The sequence below is a fragment of the Oncorhynchus gorbuscha genome, linkage group LG06 (assembly GCF_021184085.1).
Source record: "Oncorhynchus gorbuscha isolate QuinsamMale2020 ecotype Even-year linkage group LG06, OgorEven_v1.0, whole genome shotgun sequence".
NCBI lineage: Eukaryota > Metazoa > Chordata > Actinopteri > Salmoniformes > Salmonidae > Oncorhynchus > Oncorhynchus gorbuscha.
In genome coordinates, this window is record NC_060178.1 from 16,240,828 (window position 1) to 16,258,930 (window position 18,103).

Consider the following 18,103-nt stretch of genomic DNA (forward strand, 5'->3'; position numbering starts at 1 on the left):
TATCTTGTCAATATAATAGAACATATTTGGCTTATTCAGTAAGAAGATACGATTAGAGACTTCCTCTCCATATTCACTCATTTGGAAGCCTGCAGAAGGGTTTGCCAGAAAAGGAGACAAGCCACTTAGACTAAAATTCCCCGGAAACAGATCAATGCTTAATTTTTAAAATTTTAATTTTACATACATCAATTTAATCTGAAATGTACTGTAGATCGGATTGAAGCCGGACATAACTTCATGCTTACTAGACAAAGCTCATCAACAACACACTAAGTTAATTACCGATACAATTCTGCAGTTTAAATGTCCTTTGTGTTAAATGAGCAAGGACTCCTCTTGCAAACCCAGCGCGCTTACGCCTGATTTTCATTTAAATGAATAGGCGTGTAACACGCTGTGCAAATGTTCCTTGTCCAGTGTAGCAGGCCAGTTAGCCTGGCAACGTTCTCATAGTTCAAGCGTTAATTCAGTCATTTTTGCCCACCCAAGAAAACTGAATGTGCCTCTCAATCTTCTGTCGAATCACCTTCCCCTACACAGGGCACCGTCATGTTTTTGTGCATTCTCTCTCTGTGTTCTCTCAGGCGTTGCTTTGATCTGAAGCATTTAAGACAATCTAGGCAATATGGCTTCTTCTCAGTGTGTATTTTCTGATGACTATTTAATGCCCCTCTGTCGCTGAAGCATTTTGGACATGTAGGACACACATGTGGTTTTTCCCCTGTGTGAATTCTCAAATGCACATTCAACTGATAACCGGTGGAGAAAGATTTGCCACAAACGTGACAGTGGTGTGATTTCTCCCCGCTGTGTCTCTTCATGTGCCGATTCAAGTTGGAACTCTGACTGAAACATAAGTCGCACTCCTGGCAGTGAAACGGTTTGTCATTGGTGTGAACTCTCATATGCATTGTTAGAGTATGGCTATAAGTGAAACATTTGTTACAAATTTGACACTGATGTGATTTCTCCCCTGTGTGAATTCTCATGTGCAATTTTAGATTACCATTCTGAGGGAAGCATTTGCCACATTCAGGACAGCTATATGGTTTCTCCCCTGTGTGAATCCTGCTATGATTTTTCAGGTGCTCCATCCTAGCAAATGAACTGCCACAATCCTGGCAGCGATGTGGTTTCTCCCTTGTATGAGTCCTTATATGCATTTTAAGGGAATTGCCAAGGCGGAATGTTTTGCCACAATCATTACAGTGATATGGTTTCTCTCCAGTGTGGATCCTCATATGCGCATTCAGATTTCCACTGTGAGCATAACATTTGCCACATTCATGGCAGCAGTGTGATTTCTCCCCTGTGTGGACAGTCTTCATATGCGAATTCAGATTTGTAATACTGGCAAAATATTTAGCACAGTCATTACAGGGATATGGTTTTTCCCCTGTGTGGGTCCTCATATGCTTTTCCAGATCCTTAGTAGCATCAAAACTTTTACCACAAACATCACAAAACCTAGTTCTGTGAGTTTTTAATATGTGATCCATCACACATTTTAGGGATTGACAGCTTTTTCCACAAACACCACAAATTTGTTCATTATCTTTTCTGTGACTTTTCAAATGTATCAATAAAGCTCCAAAGGACTGACAAGGCCTTCCACACACCTTGCAACGAGGACCAGCAGGGCTTTGTCCTTTTTCTGTCCGCCTCTTTGATATGTGCGTCTTTAAAGCAGACAATGGTTTTGCGCTCTCCTTCCTATGAACACTTTCATCGTCATCACCCTGAGCTGCAGAACAGCCTGGATTTGCTACAGAGAGGGCCTGAGAGTCACTGGCTGGTTTTGAAGAGTTTTCTTCTTGAGATTCTGTTTTTATCTGTTCAGTGGATGAGTCTCCATTTTTGCATTCCTTACTTTGGGTTTTGTTAAGATGTGAGGACCGAGTTGGGTACTGATCATAGTCACTTTTCACACAGGGAGGCGTGAACACAGAGTCTTTAGTATTATACTCCAGCTCTTGACATTCCTCCTGTTCCTCTTTCCCCTGGCTGGTCCAGAGTTCCTCCTGTTCCTCTTTAATCTGTGTGGGCTCTGTGTCCTCCGGTCCCAGACTGGGGCTCCATTCCTGCTCACAGTGCTGCTGCTCAGGGGGAACCTCTTCAGAGACGTTGAGCTGTTGGAGGTCTGAAGGGAAGGAGAAAGGATGAATTAGCAAGAACTCCAACATTGACATGAGAGACGGGGGGTCTCAGTAAACCTGGGAATAGTCCTAATTCCATAAGTGTTGAACAACAACGTTGTCCTTAGAATGCACATGTAGAGCTTTATGTGGACATTTTAACATATGACATGTTTTCTTTAATATATGATTCTGTGTGTGCTCATGGAACTGTACTAGCTATTCCAAGATTTACAGAGACCTATGGGGCGTTGACATGCTATTGGAAGTTTGGAGTTACAATTGGGAAATTTCACTTCAACGACCGTTCAAGTTGTAATTACAAGTGGGGGGGGGGGGGGGGGGGGGGGTTCTTAAGAGTCGATCTCTGGCCTAACACCTTTTCAACCAAAAGATGACATTGTAATTGTCAAACTTATCAATGTGGATAATGTAACTAGTTTGACCATATTGCCAATGTTAAGCAACTTAGCTAATTATATTAATAGCAACGTTACCTAGCTAGCTAAAATATTTTTGGTTAAATTGTTCCCGACTTCAAAAGCACTTGAACACAATCATGTCGGAAAACATTTGTCCACTTGTAACATCTGCCGGTGACAGGTGACACCAAATAATCAAAGCGTCAACACAGGATTAAGATTGAATCTTGCTCTGACGCTCGTCGGATGTGACGGGGCTTGAAAACTATTACAGACTACAAAAGGGGAACCCAGACACGAACTGCCCAGTGACACGAGCCTACCAGACGAGCTTAATGCCTTTTATGCTCGCTTCGAGGCAAGCAACACGGAAGCATGCACAAGAGCATCAGCTGTTCTGGATGACTGTGTGATAACGCTCTCGGTAACAGATGTGAACAAAACCTTTAAACAGGTCAACATTCACAAAGCCGCGGGGCCAGACAGATTACCAGGATGTGTGCTCAAAGCATGCGCGTACCAACTGTCAAGTGTCTTTACTGACATTTTCAACCTGACAGAGTCTGTAATACCTACATGTTTCAAGCAGACTACCATAGTTCCTGTGCCCAAGGAAGCGAAGGTAACCTGCCTAAATGATTACTGCCCTGTGGCACTCATGTCACGTCGGTAGCCATGAAGAGCTTTAAAAGGCTGGTCATGGCTCACAAATGCATTCTCCCGGACACCCCAGACCCACTCCAATTCGCATACCACCCCAAAAGATACACAGATGACGCAATCTCAATCCACACCGCCCTTTCCCACCTGGACAAAAGGAACACCTATGTGAGAATGCTGTTCATTGACTACAGCTCAGCATTCAACACCATAGTTCCCACGAAGCTCATCACTGAGCTAAGGACTCTGGGACTAAACACCTCCCTCTGGAACTGGATCCTGAACATCCTGACGGGTCCCCCCCCCAGGTGGTAAGGGTAGGCAACAACACGTCTGCCACACTGATCCTTAACACTGGGGCCCCCCCTGTAATCCCTGTTCACCCACAACTTTGTGGCCAAACACGACTCCAACATCATAATTTGCTGACGACACAACAGTGGTAGGCCTGATCACCGACAACGATGAGATAGCATATAGGGAGGTACTCAGAACTGTCAGTGTGGTGCCAGGACAACAACCTCTCCCTCAATGTGAGCAAGACAAAGGAGCTGATTGTGGACTACAGAAAAAGGCAGGCCTAACAGGCCCCCATTAACATCGGGGCTGTTGTGGAGCGAGTCGGGAGTTTCAAGTTCCTTGGTGTCCATATCACCAACGAACTATCATGGTCCAAACATACCAAGACCACCGTGAAGAGGGCATGACAAAACCTATTCCCCCTCAAGAGACTGAAAAGATTTGGCATGGATCCCCAGACCCCGAAAAGGTTCTATAGCTGCACCATCGAGAGCATCCTGACCGGTTGCATCACCGCCTGGTATGGCACCTGCTAGGCATCTGCCCGTAAGGCACTACAGAGGGTAGTGTGAATGGCCCAGTACATCACTGGGGCCAAGCTTCCTGCCATCCAGGACCTATAGAATAGGCGGTGTCCAGAGGAAAGCCCAGAAAATTGTCAGACTCCAGTCACCCAAGTTATAGGGGCGGCAGCGTAGCCTAGTGGTTAGAGCGTTGGACTAGTAACTGGAAGGTTGTGAGTTCAAACCCCCGAGCTGACAAGGTACAAATCTGTCGTTCTGCCCCTGAACAGGCAGTTAACCCACTGTTCCCAGGCCGTCATTGAAAATAAGAATATGTTCTTAACTGACTTGCCTGGTTAAATAAAGGTGTAAAAAAAAAAAAGACTTCTCTGCACAGCAAGCGAGACTGGAGCGCTAAGTCTAGGACAAAGGCTTTTTAACAGCTTCTACCCCCAAGCCATAAATAAGACTGCTGAACATTTCATAAAATCACCACCGGGCAATTTACATTGACTGACCCCCCCCTCCCTTTTGTACACTGCTGCTAGTGTACAGCAGTGTACAAAAGGGAGGGGGGGGTCAGTCAATGTAAATTGCCCGGTGGTGATTTTATGAAATGTTCAGCAGTCTTATTTATGGCTTGGGGGTAGAAGCTGTTAAAAAGCCTTTGTCCTAGACTTAGCGCTCCAGTCTCGCTTGCTGTGCAGAGAAGTCTTTTTTTTTTTTACACCTTTATTTAACCAGGCAAGTCAGTTAAGAACATATTCTTATTTTCAATGACGGCCTGGGAACAGTGGGTCACTTAGCCCCCACCTACATGTACAGATTACCTCATCTAGCCTGTACCCCCGTACCGGTGCCCCCTGTATATAGCCACGTTATTCGTATTGTGTTACTTTTAATTAGGACTTTTTTTAGTCTACTTGGTAAATATTTTCTTCTTGAACTGCATTGTTGGTTAAGGGCTTGTAAGTAAGCATTGCACGCTTAAGTCTACACTTGTTGTTTTCGGCGCATGTGACAAAGTTTGATTTTATACAGCTGTCCATTGGGAAGCACCTCAGGTCGGCAGCCACTTCGATACAACACAGGTGTGCACTGGTCATTCGCACAGGCTCGTCGTCATTCCCGAAGGCAGTAACGTTAGCAGATTGCCACTGACATCCAGATGGTGACCAATATTACAGGTTATTTCTTGCTCGGACATCATTTACTCTTTAAATAGCGCCCAACCTTTTAATGTCTGTTTTTGTGTGTGAAGCCAAAGCTAAACTTTCCACATAGTGTGGATAATTGTCACCCACAGTACTTTTACAAGCAGCTTCAAATGGCAAGGGGCGTAGCATGTAATGACTGATTGCTAATGGACGTTTCTTGTCAGGTGTTCATTGTAGTAACTGCAGTCTGCAGATAGATATGGGGTGGATTGGATTATGCAGAGCCGCAGGGCACCGGTCTGTGATGTGAACACGCAAATGCGGAGAGAGAGGAGTGGCCTTCTCAAGTGGAACAGTAACCTGTGCTGCTTGGTTATGTTTTCAACAAGGCAGCATGGTGCAACATATATTCAAGTCATTTTTATTCAAATGAATCACTTTCGCACATAAACAATCTTACTCATTACTCTGAACTGCTTAACATTTGTTTTGAGCAGACTTCGCCGTGGCCTTAACCTCTAAGGTATAATGAGAACGGGTACTGTATATACTGAGGTATGAGAAGATGGCTGACCATCGTTTAAGGGGGAGGGGCTATACCGCACCTAAGATTTCTCATTACATTCACGGCCTTTCAATTCTCTACAACCCAACCCCTATTTTTCAAGGACTGAACTGAATCCATTTGTCTCCAATCGACTCAACATAGCTCTTCAATTTGGGCACCTGGCGGGTCTCCCTATTCAAGGTAATCTACTCACGTTCGCATAGTCGATTCATGGACTTCTATATCCGGGTTGCGTTCGGTTTATACCATAGAGCCAGAGGACTCATCTTTGTACCTGTGCCATTATAGCATCTGTGACAGCAAGGGTAGCGCCATTGAGACTATTTTCTTCTTCATAATTGGCTGATCCCTCCAACAGGGTCACAAGGAGGGATCAGCCAATGAAGTTGGAAGTCCTACCCAGTTGATGACATTAAAATGGTGGAAGCCTACAATGGCACTGCCCATACTAATATAGCCATTTGGCCAGAAGAGTCTTCTCTCATTCTCTATAGTTTATATGGACCAACATTATATGCAAACTGAGCGTTAGTGTGCACAGCGACAATGTCATATCATCCAAAAACATGGTAGACTTTGGATGATTATAAAATGTTCATATCGGAGTTAGAAAAAAACCCAGCTTGAGCGACGATGATTAGTGTACAATGATGATGACTGTCTTATTAGTAACTTTCAAATTTGACTTCTCTATATGGCCGTCTATGGAAATTGTCTTTCTAGGACGGGGTCAGTTAAGCTGCAGTACCGAAGTATACCTGTATGAGCAGTTGAAACCGTGATTCTTTTATTTACCTAGGCAAGTCAGTTAAGAACAAATTCATATTTTCAAAGACTGCCTAGGAACAGTGACGGCCTAGAAAAGAACTGCTTGTTCAGGGACAGAAGGACATTTGTACCTTGTCAGCTCAGGGGTTTGAATGTGCAACCTTCTGGTTACTAGTCCAACGCTCTAACCACTAGGCTACCCTGCCGCCCCTAGACCAAGACCCTGGCCCTTTGCTTTGAACAGGGCACCTGGCTCACGCCCTGACCTATGTGAAGCTAGCCACAATAAGGATAAGCCAAAATAGTGGAATTTGCAGTACGCCTTCAAAATAAAGTTACTAATTGAAAGTGTTACATTTATAGAAATATTGGAATCATGTCATATTGACTAAACAATATGGAACATGTTTGGAATATTGTGAATCAATTAATCTCTACATAAGGCTGTACAGTGCAATGTGAATGTCTAATACTCATAGTAGATTGACGGGGAAGCTTAAATGTGGCTAATTTCAGTGGTTTCAAAGTCATGCAATATTTTCAGGACCCTGTCTCAAAGATAATTAGTAGAAATCCAAATAACTTCAGATGTTCATTGTAAAGGGTTTAAACACCATTTCCCATGCTTGTTCAATGAACCATAAACAATTCATGAACATGCACCTGTGGAACGGTCATCAAGACACTAACAGCTTACAGACAGTAGGCAATTAAGGTCAGTTATGAAAACTTAGGACACCAAAGAGGCCTTTCTACTGACTCTGAATAACACCAAAAGAAAGATGCCCAGGGTCCCAATTCATCTGTGTGACAGGAATGTCAGTGTTCTGCATTGGCCAGCGAAGAGCCTGGATCTCAACCCCATTGAGCACATCTGGGACCTGTTGGATCAGAGGGTGAGGGCTAGGGCCACCCCCCGCCAGAAATGTTCAGGAACTTGCAGGTGCCTTGGTGGAAAAGTGGGGTGCAGTCCATGAGGAGGAGATGCACTGCAGTACTTTATGCGGCTGCTGGCCAGATACTGGTGTGATCCTCCCCCCTTTGTTCAGACACATTATTCCATTTGTTAGTCACATGTCTGTGGAACTTGTTCAATTTGTCTGTTTAATCTAATGTTCATACAAATATTTCCGTGAAGTTTGCTCTAAATAAACCGCAGATGACAGTGAGGATATGTTGTTTATTTGTTTAAACGCTAAACAGTTATGTTCTGTAGGTGTCGCTGAGTAGTATGGTACCCATTTTATGGATCCACAATCCATAGGTAAGGCTGTATTGTGATATAAGTATGCTCCCAATAAAATGTTAATCTAATACATCCACAGTGCAATTAACTGATTTATTTTCTACTAACTGATTGTATTTAGTTGAATTCGTTACATTCCAACGTTGTTTAGCCTTATAGTCCATGATTTCACTATTTGATTTGCCTAGTTAAAAAAATAATACTTTCAATGAGGGACGTTTTATTTTGAATGCGGCTAGCTTCATGTAGGTCATGCCCGGGAGCCAGCCCGGTTCCAAACAACATTGCCAAATTAAATGTTTAGAAAAAAACGTTGCGATGCAACGCGTAACAAACCTGTTCTATGTAACTTTATCTCCGGTTTCAGGAGGATATCAAGCAGTTTCTGTAGACGGGCGTTCTCCTCTTTCGATAGGGAATGTTTTCCCTGGTACTTTGTTATAGTTTTCTCAACTGCTCTAAACAACTCAGGAGCCGCTCTAAATCCCTGGTTGAAAATCAATCCCAACAACTGTATTTTAGACATTTCTCCGAGAATCCTAGCAAAGTTATGGAAAAGATTGGTAAACTAGCGAGAAGTTTATTTCTTTCAGGCCACGCGGGAGGCGACAAGCGCACGAGGAATCACTTCAGAGAGGACGTGTACACAACGCGGGCCCCGGTTGAGTTATCTGGACACAAACGATGACCAATCCGAGAGCATGAAATTAAACAGAAACGCCTTCTTGTGCGTATTATGCTCGTCATTGAGCAGCGCCATCTGTCTGTTGATCTGGTGTAGGAACAGATGAGTACAAAGTATAATGCATTTATACTTCAGTGTGGTTGGTGGCGGTAATGCAACAAATATTGGATGTCAATCGCCATCAATGTACCTCGTCGAAGAAGACGCCCACATTCATGTGTTATGTTATGAATGTCTAAAAATAAAATAATAACATTGATTTTGACTCTAGTGGTGATAGCTTTATTCAATGTAGGTTGGTCATATCAAAATATGTGTAAATGTGGATGTATCATTTTGTAGTAGTACTCTATAGTTAGGCTAGCCTTTAGCCCTTGATCATGACACTCAAAACAGATGCATTACGTTAATATATTGTTTTATCTTTTTCGTTGATGAGCGATAAAGGCCATGTGTTACGAAAGCCGTATCGCAAGCGATGATTATTGACGTCGGAATTGTATTTCACATGAGCCAGTTGTGGGCGCCTTGACGTTTCTGGCGCTCGGTCCCTATATAATGTACCAACGTATGAAGGAAGATTCAGTAGACGTGCGGTAGCCTGAACTGGTTACCGGTTAGTACCTCCAAATATTTGTATAACCAAGCCAATATAGACCACAGCCTGTCGTTTCCAATGGGAACAAATGACTCAGTGGGTAGAACAAGCAAGGAGGTGGGCAGAGCCATGCACGAGCAAACGAGATCCAATTAGCCCGTTCTAGCATACATCTGCATATTTCCGCTTACTCTTTGAAGTTCACGTGTGCAATAACGCAATTCGCCTTTCCATCCCTTCTAAACAACACCACATTTTTTACAACTGTGGCAAAGGTTAAAGTCTACAAAAAAGTAGTTTACTCTGTTCATAACCGATTGTAGTTTTGGGAACAGAAAACTGTACTGAGATCAAATGTTTAATTGATGAGAAATTTTTCAGAAGTTAAAAACCATCTCCTTCCATGTTTTCCCACTGCCAGCCACTGGGCTTCCTCTCACTACTATATTTGGTTGTGAGGGGAAACACCAAGCAGATTTTCACATTTATACATCTGGTGAAATATCTGTTTCATTGTTCTGTGGTACCTCTGGTTCAAGCCCCAGGCCAGGTGAAAAAAGGGAAGGCAGTATCCTAATTGTTAGCCAGCAGCTGGTGGGTTGCCAGTTCAAATCCAATTGTATTGGTCACACACATGGTTAGCAGATGTTAATGTGAGTGTAGCAAAATGCTTGTGCTTCTAGTTCTGATAGGGCAGTAATATCTTAACAATTCCACAATTCTGGGTCTGGTGGGAAAAAATCTGGTGGAGAGCTGGCAAACGGAGGGTTGCTGGTAGTAGATGCCATTGCCTGCCGTTGTGCCCTTGTGCAAGGAACGACAACTGGTCCACAGGGAGCCCAGTGTGGCAGCCCCGTGCGCCAACCTCTCCAATTTGTATATGTACAGTCGTGGCCAAAAGTTTTGAGAATGACACATTAATTTCCACAAAGTTTGCTGCTTCAGTGTCTTTATGTATTTTTGGTAGATGTTACTATGGAATACTGAAGTATAATTACAAGCATTTCATAAGTGTCAAAGACTTATTGACAATTACATGAAGTTGATGCAAAGAGTCAATATTTGCAGTGTTGACCCTTCTTTTTCAAGACCACTGCATTCCACCCTGGTATGCTGTCTATTAACTTCTGGGCCACATCCTGACTGATGGCAGCCCATTCTTGTATAATAAATGCTTGGAGTTTGTCAGAATTTGTGGGTTTTTGTTTGTCCACCCACCTCTTGAGGATTGACCACAAGTTCTCAATGGGATTAAGGTCTGGGGAGTAACCTGGCCATGGACCTAAAATATCGATGTTTTGTTCCCCGAGCCACCTTATAGCAAGGTGCTTCATCATGCTGGAAAAAGCATTGTTAGTCACCAAACTGTTCCTGGATGGTTGGGAGAAGTTGCTCTTGGAGGATGTGTTGGTACCATTCTTTATTCATGGCTGTGTTCTTAGGCAAAATTGTGAGTGAGCCCACTCTCTTGGCTGAGAAGCAACCCCACACATGAATGGTCACAGGATGCTTTACTGTTGGCATGACACAGGACTGATGGTAGCGCTCACCTTGTCTTCTCCAGACAAGCTTTTTCCGGATGCCCCAAACAATTGGAAAGGGGATTCATCAGAGTAAATGACTTTATCCCAGTCCTCAGCAGTCCAATCCCTGTATCTTTAGCAGAATATCAGTCTGTCCCTGAGGCTGGGTTTCTGTACAGCACTTTGAGATATCAGCTGATGTACGAAGGGCTATATAAATACATTTGATTTGATTTGATGTTTTTCCTGGAGAGAAGTGGCTTCTTTGCTGCTTTTCTTGACACCAGGCCGTCCTCCAAAGGTCTTCGCCTCACTGTGCGTGCAGATGCACTCACACCTGCCTGCTGCCATTCCTGAGCAAGCTCTGTACTGGTGGTGCCCCGATCCCGCAGCTGAATCAACTTTAGGACACGGTCCTGCTGCTTGCTGGACTTTCTTGGGCGCGCGCCTGAAGCCTTCTTCACAACAATTGAACCTCTCTCCTTGAAGTTCTTGATGGTCCAATAAATGGTTGATTTAGGTGCAATCTTACTGGCAGCAATATCCTTGCCTGTGAAGCCCTTTTTGTGCGACGCAATGATGACTGCACGTGTTTCCTTGCAGGTAACCATGGTTGACAGAGGAAGAACAATGATTCCAAGCACCAACCTCCTTTTGAAGCTTCCAGTTTGTTATTCGAACTCAATCAGCATGACTGAGTGATCTCCAGCCTTGTCCTCGTCAACACTCACACCTGTGTTAACGAGAGAATCACTGACATGATGTCTGTCAGCTGGTCCTTTTGTGGCAGGTCTGAAATGCAGTGAATGTTTTGGGGGTATTCAGTTCATTTGCATGGCAAGAGAGACTTTGCAATTCATCTGATCACTCTTCATAACATTCTGGAGTATATGCAAATTGCCATCATACAAACTGAGGCAGCAGACTTTGTGAAAATTAATTAATTAATTAATTTATTTGTGTCATTCTCAACTTTTGGTGGTTCTTTCAAAAAAGTTGTGATTAAAGTGGAAATTTTGGTTCGACCTTGTGTGCATTTAACAAATAAAGTGATCTTAGTTATAACATCAGTTTTAAGAGGGGCTGTAAATTCTCCTTCAAATCCGTGGGTGAGTATTAACTAGCATTCTTTCCTAGAAATAACTAATACATTATGCTGAGTGCTTATACTTCTCGAATCTGGGTCAGACTGAGGCTGTGTCCGAAATGGCATGCTAGTCCCTAGTGGTCCTTCCGTAGCTCAGTTGGTAGAGCATGGCGCTTGTAACGCCAGGGTAGTGGGTTCGATCCCCGGGACCACCCATACGTAGAATGTATGCACACATGACTGTAAGTCGCTTTGGATAAAAGCGTCTGCTAAATGGCATATATTATTATTATTATTAAATAGTGCACTACTTTTGACCAGGGCTGACATATGGCTCTGGTCAAAAGTAGTGCACTATATAGTGAATAGGGACAGACCTGACACACCCCTCTGACATACGTAATACAGTTGCTAGATAAAAGTGGGGTGTAATGTGGGATATAAGCCTCTTATATAGAACCATAAGAACTAGAAAAGTCAAACTCCAAAAACATGTATCTGGGATATACACTGAGTGTACAAAACATTCGGAACACCTTCCTAATGTTGAGCTGTACTCCCTTCTGCCTTAAAAGAGCCAATCAATAGATTGGGACATGTACAAGTTGTTGAAAGCATTCAACAGGGATGCTGGCCCACGTTGACTCAAATGCTTCCCAGGGTGTTTTCTATGGAGCCAGATAGCTGCCAAAAGTTTGAACATACATATTGCTAGTTTTGTAAGAAAATCCATACATAAATTGTTAGGATTGTAAGAAAACCCATGTGTGAAACATGAAATGTAAATGGAAAATTTCATCTGTGAACAAACAAACACCATGTTACGATTATGGTCTAACATTTTAGGCTTGAACAAATCTTGTTGCAATTCTGACGTACAATAAAACCCTTCAGAGACTTGGCAGTTTCATCTCACCAACCAAAAATGTGTACAAAACAGCCTGTGAGGAGTGCAATGCGAACAAGCATAACACATTATTTAAAAAAGTCAGAAACCAGAAAGAGGTATCCTGCATGTTTTCAAGTTGAAATTCTCCATTCTCTATTACTCCTCAGTTGAGTTTACTTCACATTTAGGTAGCTAATGTAATGGATTTCTTTGCCAGCGCAAGTCTAGATAGCACTATGTTATACCTACAACAGTAAAGTTTCAGTCCACTAGGTGTATCTCTCTACAGCATGGGCATATATCTGGGAGACGTGGACATCCCTGTGCATGCACTTTATCAAAATGTTACTAATTTAATATTGCACCATCCCATTCACTGGGCTCTGTCTGTAATCATAACCAGTAGTATATACCAAGAATAATTTACATTTACATTACATTTAAGTCATTTAGCAGACGCTCTTATCCAGAGCGACTTACAAATTGGTGCATTCACCTTATGACATCCAGTGGAACAACCACTTTACAATAGTGCATCTAAATATTTTAAGGGGAGGGGGGGTGAGAAGGATTACTTTATCCTATCCTAGGTATTCCTTAAAGAGGTGGGGTTTCAGGTGTCTCCGGAAGGTGGTGATTGACTCCGCTGTCCTGGCGTCATGAGGGAGTTTGTTCCACCATTGGGGAGCCAGAGCAGCGAACAGTTTTGACTGAGCTGAGCGGGAACTGTACTTCCTCAGTGGTAGGGAGGCGAGCAGGCCAGAGGTGGATGAACGCAGTGCCCTTATTTGGGTGTAGGGCCTGATCAGAGCCTGGAGGTACTGAGGTGCCGTTCCCCTCACAGCTCCGTAGGCAAGCACCATGGTCTTGTAGCGGATGCGAGCTTCAACTGGAAGCCAGTGGAGAGAGCGGAGGAGCGGGGTGACGTGAGAGAACTTGGGAAGGTTGAACACTAGACGGGCTGCGGCGTTCTGGATGAGTTGTAGGGGTTTAATGGCCCAGCCAACAGCGAGTTGCAGTAATCCAGACGGGAGATGACAAGTGCCTGGATTAGGACCTGCGCCGCTTCCTGTGTGAGGCAGGGTCGTACTCTGCGGATGTTGTAGAGCATGAACCTACAGGAACGGGCCACCGCCTTGATGTTAGTTGAGAACGACAGTTTGTTGTCCAGGATCACGCCAAGGTTCTTAGCGCTCTGGGAGGAGGACACAATGGAGTTGTCAACCGTGATGGCGAGATCATGGAACGGGCAGTCCTTCCCCGGGAGGAAGAGCAGCTCCGTCTTGCCGAAGTTCAGCTTGAGGTGATGATCCGTCATCCACACTGATATGTCTGCCAGACATGCAGAGATGCGATTCGCCACCTGGTCATCAGAAGGGGGAAAGGAGAAGATTAATTGTGTGTCGTCTGCATAGCAATGATAGGAGAGACCATGTGAGGTTATGACAGAGCCAAGTGACTTGGTGTATAGCGAGAATAGGAATAATAATAATAATAATAATAATAATAATAATAATAATAATAATAATAATAATAATGAAACATAGAAGAAGAAGAATGGATGTTTTGTGAATATTTTAATTATGTATGACTACCGGAGTCTTTGCCATCCAAAATAGTTTTGTTCTAGAATATTTTGAAATATATTTCATCACTCAAAATCTTGCCTAAGCATATTCTCGACCTAAACTGGGACATGCTTAACACTCCGGCCATCCCACAATCTAAGCTCGATTCCCTCAATCTCACAAAATTATCAATGAACCCACCAGGTACAACCCCAAATCTATAAACTAGGGCACCCTCATAGGTATCATCCTAACCAACTTGCCCTTCAAATACACCTCTGCTGTTTTCAACCAAGATCTCAGAGATCACTGCCTCATTGCCTGCATCCATAATGAGTCTGCAGTCAAACGACCACCCCTCATCACTGTCAAATGCTCCCAAAAACACTTCAGCGTGCAGGCCTTTCTAATCGACCTGGCCAGGGTATCCTGGAAGGATATTGACCTCATTTCGTCAGTAGAAGATGCCTGGTTATTCTTTAAAAGTGCCTTCCTCACCATCTTAAATAACCATGCAAAAAAATGTAGAACCAGGAACAGATATAGCCCTGGGTTCTCTTCAGACCTGACTGCCCTTGACCAGCACAAAAACATCCTGTGGCGTTCTGCATTAGCATCGAATAGCCCCTGTGATATGCAACTTTTCAGGGAAGTTAGGAACAAATATATGGAGAACAAGAGCACCTTGTTCTCCAAGGTGGGGCGGCAGGGTAGCCTAGTGGTTAGAGCGTTGGACTAGTAACCGGAAGGTTGTGAGTTCAAATCCCAGAGCTGACAAGGTACAAATCTGTTGTTATGCCCCTGAACAGGCAGTTAACCCACTGTTCCCAGGCTGTCATTGAAAATAAGAATGTGTTCTTAACTGACTTGCCTGGTTAAATAAAGGTAAAATTAAAAATTAAAACCTCCTCCCAGCTGCTCACTGCACTGAGACTAGGATACACTGTCACCACCGATAAATCCACTATAATTGAGAATTTCAATAAGCATTTTTCTGCAGCTGGCCATGCTTTCCACCTGGCTACCCCTACCCCGATCAACAGCCCACAGCAACTCGCCCAAGCCTGCCCACTTCTCCTTCACCCAAATCCAGATAGCTGATGTTTTGAAAGAGCTGCAAAATCTGGACCTCTACAAATCAGCCGGGCTAGACAATCTGGACCCTCTCTTTCTAAAATTATCTGATGAAATTGTTGCAACCTCTCTTGCTAGTCTGTTCAACTTCTCTTTCATATCGTCTGAGATTCCCAAAGATTGGAAAGCTGCCGCGGTCATACCCCTCATACCCCAAACTGCTACAGACCTATATCTATCCTACCCTGCCTTTCTAAGGTCTTCGAAAGCCAAGTTAACAAACAGATTACCAACCATTTCGAATCACACCGTACCTTCTCCGCTATGCAATCTGGTTTCCGAGCTGGTCATGGGTGCACCTCAGCCATGCTCAAGGTCCTAAACCATATCATAACCGCCATCAATAAGAGACATTAGGGTGTAGCCATATTCATCGACCTGCCCAAGGCTTTCGACTCTGTCAATCACCACATTCTTATTAGCAGAATCAACAGCATTGGTTTCTCAAATTATTTCCTCGCCTGATTCACCAACTACTTCCCTGATAGAGTTCAGTGTGTCAATTCGGAGGGCCTGTTGTCCGGACCTCTGGCAGTCTCTATGGGGGTGCCACAGGGTTCTATTATCGGGCTGACTCTCTTCACTGTATACATTAATGATGTCGCTCTTGCTTCTGGTGAGTCTCTGATCCACCTCTACGCAGACGACACCATTCTGTATACTTCTGGCCCCTCTTTGGACACTGTTAACTAACCTCCAGACAAGCTTCAATGCCTTTACAACTCTCCTTCCGCGACCTCCAACTGCTCTTAAATGCAAGTAAAACTAAATGCATGCTCTTCAACCGATCACTGCCCACACCTACCCACCCATCCAGCATCACTACTCTGCACGGTTCCGACCTAGAATATGTGGACAACTACAAATACCTAGGTGTCTGATTAGACTGTAAACTCTCCTTCCCGACTCACATTAAGCATCTCCAATCCAAAATTAAATCTAGAATTGGCTTCCTATTTCGCACCAAAGCATCCTACCGATCCTCGACTTTATGTCATTTACAAAATAGCCGCCAACACTCTACTCAACAAATTGGATGCAGTCTATCACAGTGCCATCCCATATACTACCCACCACTGCGACTTGTATGCTCTCGTTGGCTGGTCCTCGCTTCCTACTCATCGCCAAACCCACTGGCTCCAGGTCATCTACGAGTCTCTGCTAGGTAAAGCCCCGCCTTATCTCAGCTCACTGGTCACTATAGCAGCACCCACTCGAAGCACACGCTCCAGCAGGCATATCTTACTGGTCACCCCCAAAGCCAATTTATCCTTTGGCAGCCTTTCCTTCCAGTTCTCTGCTGCCAATGACTGGAACAAACTACAAAAATCACTGAAGCTGGAGACTCATATATCCCTCACTAGCTTTAAGCACCAGTTGTCAGAGCAGCTCACAGATCACTGCACCTGTACGTAGCCCATCTGTAAATAGCCCATCCAACTACCTCATCCCCATACTGTATTTATTTATCTTGCTCCTTTGCACCCCAGTATCTCTACTTGCACATTCATCTTCTGCACATCTACCATTCCAGTGTTTAATTGCTATATTGTAATTACTTCACCACTATGGCCTATTTATTGCCTTACCTCTCTTATCTCACCTCATTTGCACATGCTGTATATAGACTTTTTCTACTGTATTATTGACTGTATGTTTTGTTTATTCCATGTGTAACTCTGTTGTATGTGTCGAACTGCTTTGCTTTATCTTGGCCAGGTCGTAGTTGCAAATGAGAACTTGTTCTCAACTAGCCTACCTGGTTAAATAAAGGTTAAATATAATAAATAAATCATATGAACTTAAAATAATTTGACATGATTTATATGAATCAGGTCATGAACATATGGACTTTAAAATTAACAATGGAGAGGTTAAACGTAGGCTAAGTCTGGCATAAGCTTATTCCCACACTTTACAATAACTCTGTTGCGGTGGTCTTAGGTAGTCTCCGTATAGGCTATTCCTGCCATCGCGACACTGCTGCCAAGTTAAAGAGCTTGTGATCTCCATACAGCACCATGCGCCTTTGGAAAAGCACCCCTCGGCCTCAGAAGATCCCCTTCTGGAGGCAGGCAGCCATAGTCATTATCCCCTAATGTAGGCCTATTTACCTACTAGCCAAATGAAGATCAAAGCAACTCATCATTCTAACATATTTGAACATTTTAATTCATCCTTCGTTCAGTCAGTCTTTAGCCTATCACTTTCATAGTTCATGGCATATTCAGATAGTGGAATAAGCCTAATTCATGTTTACTTTCTATTTTGCAGCTCAGGCGGTTTTTCTAGACAAGGCTCTTCTGTGTCTTCATAGTATCATTCTCAAACAAGTCATTTTCTGAAGCCCAAGCCTATAGTATGCCATCTACTGATATAACGTCATTATCGAATTGCGTTCTAAAACAAGCTCTAGACATTTATTTTGGAAATGAAACCAGAAGCTGCAAAGCATTTCTAACGTCTTGGCTAGAGTTGCTTGATTGACTAGTTAACTTCGACTAGCTGCGTTTGGTTCATGTCCTTTGCACATGCCACGTTCCTGACAAAGTTTTGTACAGATAAAACATACCTGTAACCAAGAAAAGGGAGACGTAATGTAATAATTTATATAATTCTTTGTCCCATCATAGGGTTTGTACATTTACAGATCTAATTTAACAATTATGTTCCATGTTTAACACATGGCTTTTCTTACGATCCTAACAATTTATCTAAGGATCGTCAGAAAACACAAATGATAGATACGTTCAACCTTCTGGTCGCTATTTGGCTCCATAGTTTTCACAATTGGTCCCTTTCAACCAAATTTTGTAAACTCAGTGCGGTTCGCTTCTCGAGAGGTGGTCTGTGTTCG

At 43.4% G+C, this 18,103-nt stretch overlaps 2 protein-coding genes across 2 annotated transcripts in view; both read right to left on the minus strand.

Annotated features, from left to right (window-relative positions):
- On the minus strand, nucleotides 1-8,397 carry LOC124037599 (gastrula zinc finger protein XlCGF57.1-like). Its single transcript, XM_046352467.1, has 2 exons — nucleotides 8,099-8,397; nucleotides 1-2,143 (listed from the first exon to the last, which is right to left on the minus strand). Exons 1-2 carry the CDS (start codon nucleotides 8,286-8,288, stop codon nucleotides 510-512), a joined length of 1,824 nt encoding a protein of 607 aa, XP_046208423.1. The 5' UTR covers nucleotides 8,289-8,397; the 3' UTR covers nucleotides 1-509.
- The window catches only part of LOC124037398, a 21,270-nt gene continuing 11,553 nt past the window's right edge, over nucleotides 8,387-18,103 (minus strand). The window contains exon 6 of the mRNA XM_046352099.1: nucleotides 8,387-8,433. Within this exon, the coding sequence (XP_046208055.1) occupies nucleotides 8,387-8,433 (47 nt within the window). The remainder of the gene's footprint in view (nucleotides 8,434-18,103) is intronic.

Excerpts from the sequence above, each read along its gene's own strand:
- LOC124037599 (XM_046352467.1), bottom strand. The coding sequence starts at position 8,288 with ATGTCTAAAATACAGTTGTTGGGATTGATTTTCAACCAGGGATTTAGA. Across the intron at positions 2,144-8,098 it reads GATAAAGTTACATAGAACAG|ACCTCCAACAGCTCAACGTC; the intron begins GTTTGTTACGCG and ends CCTTCCCTTCAG.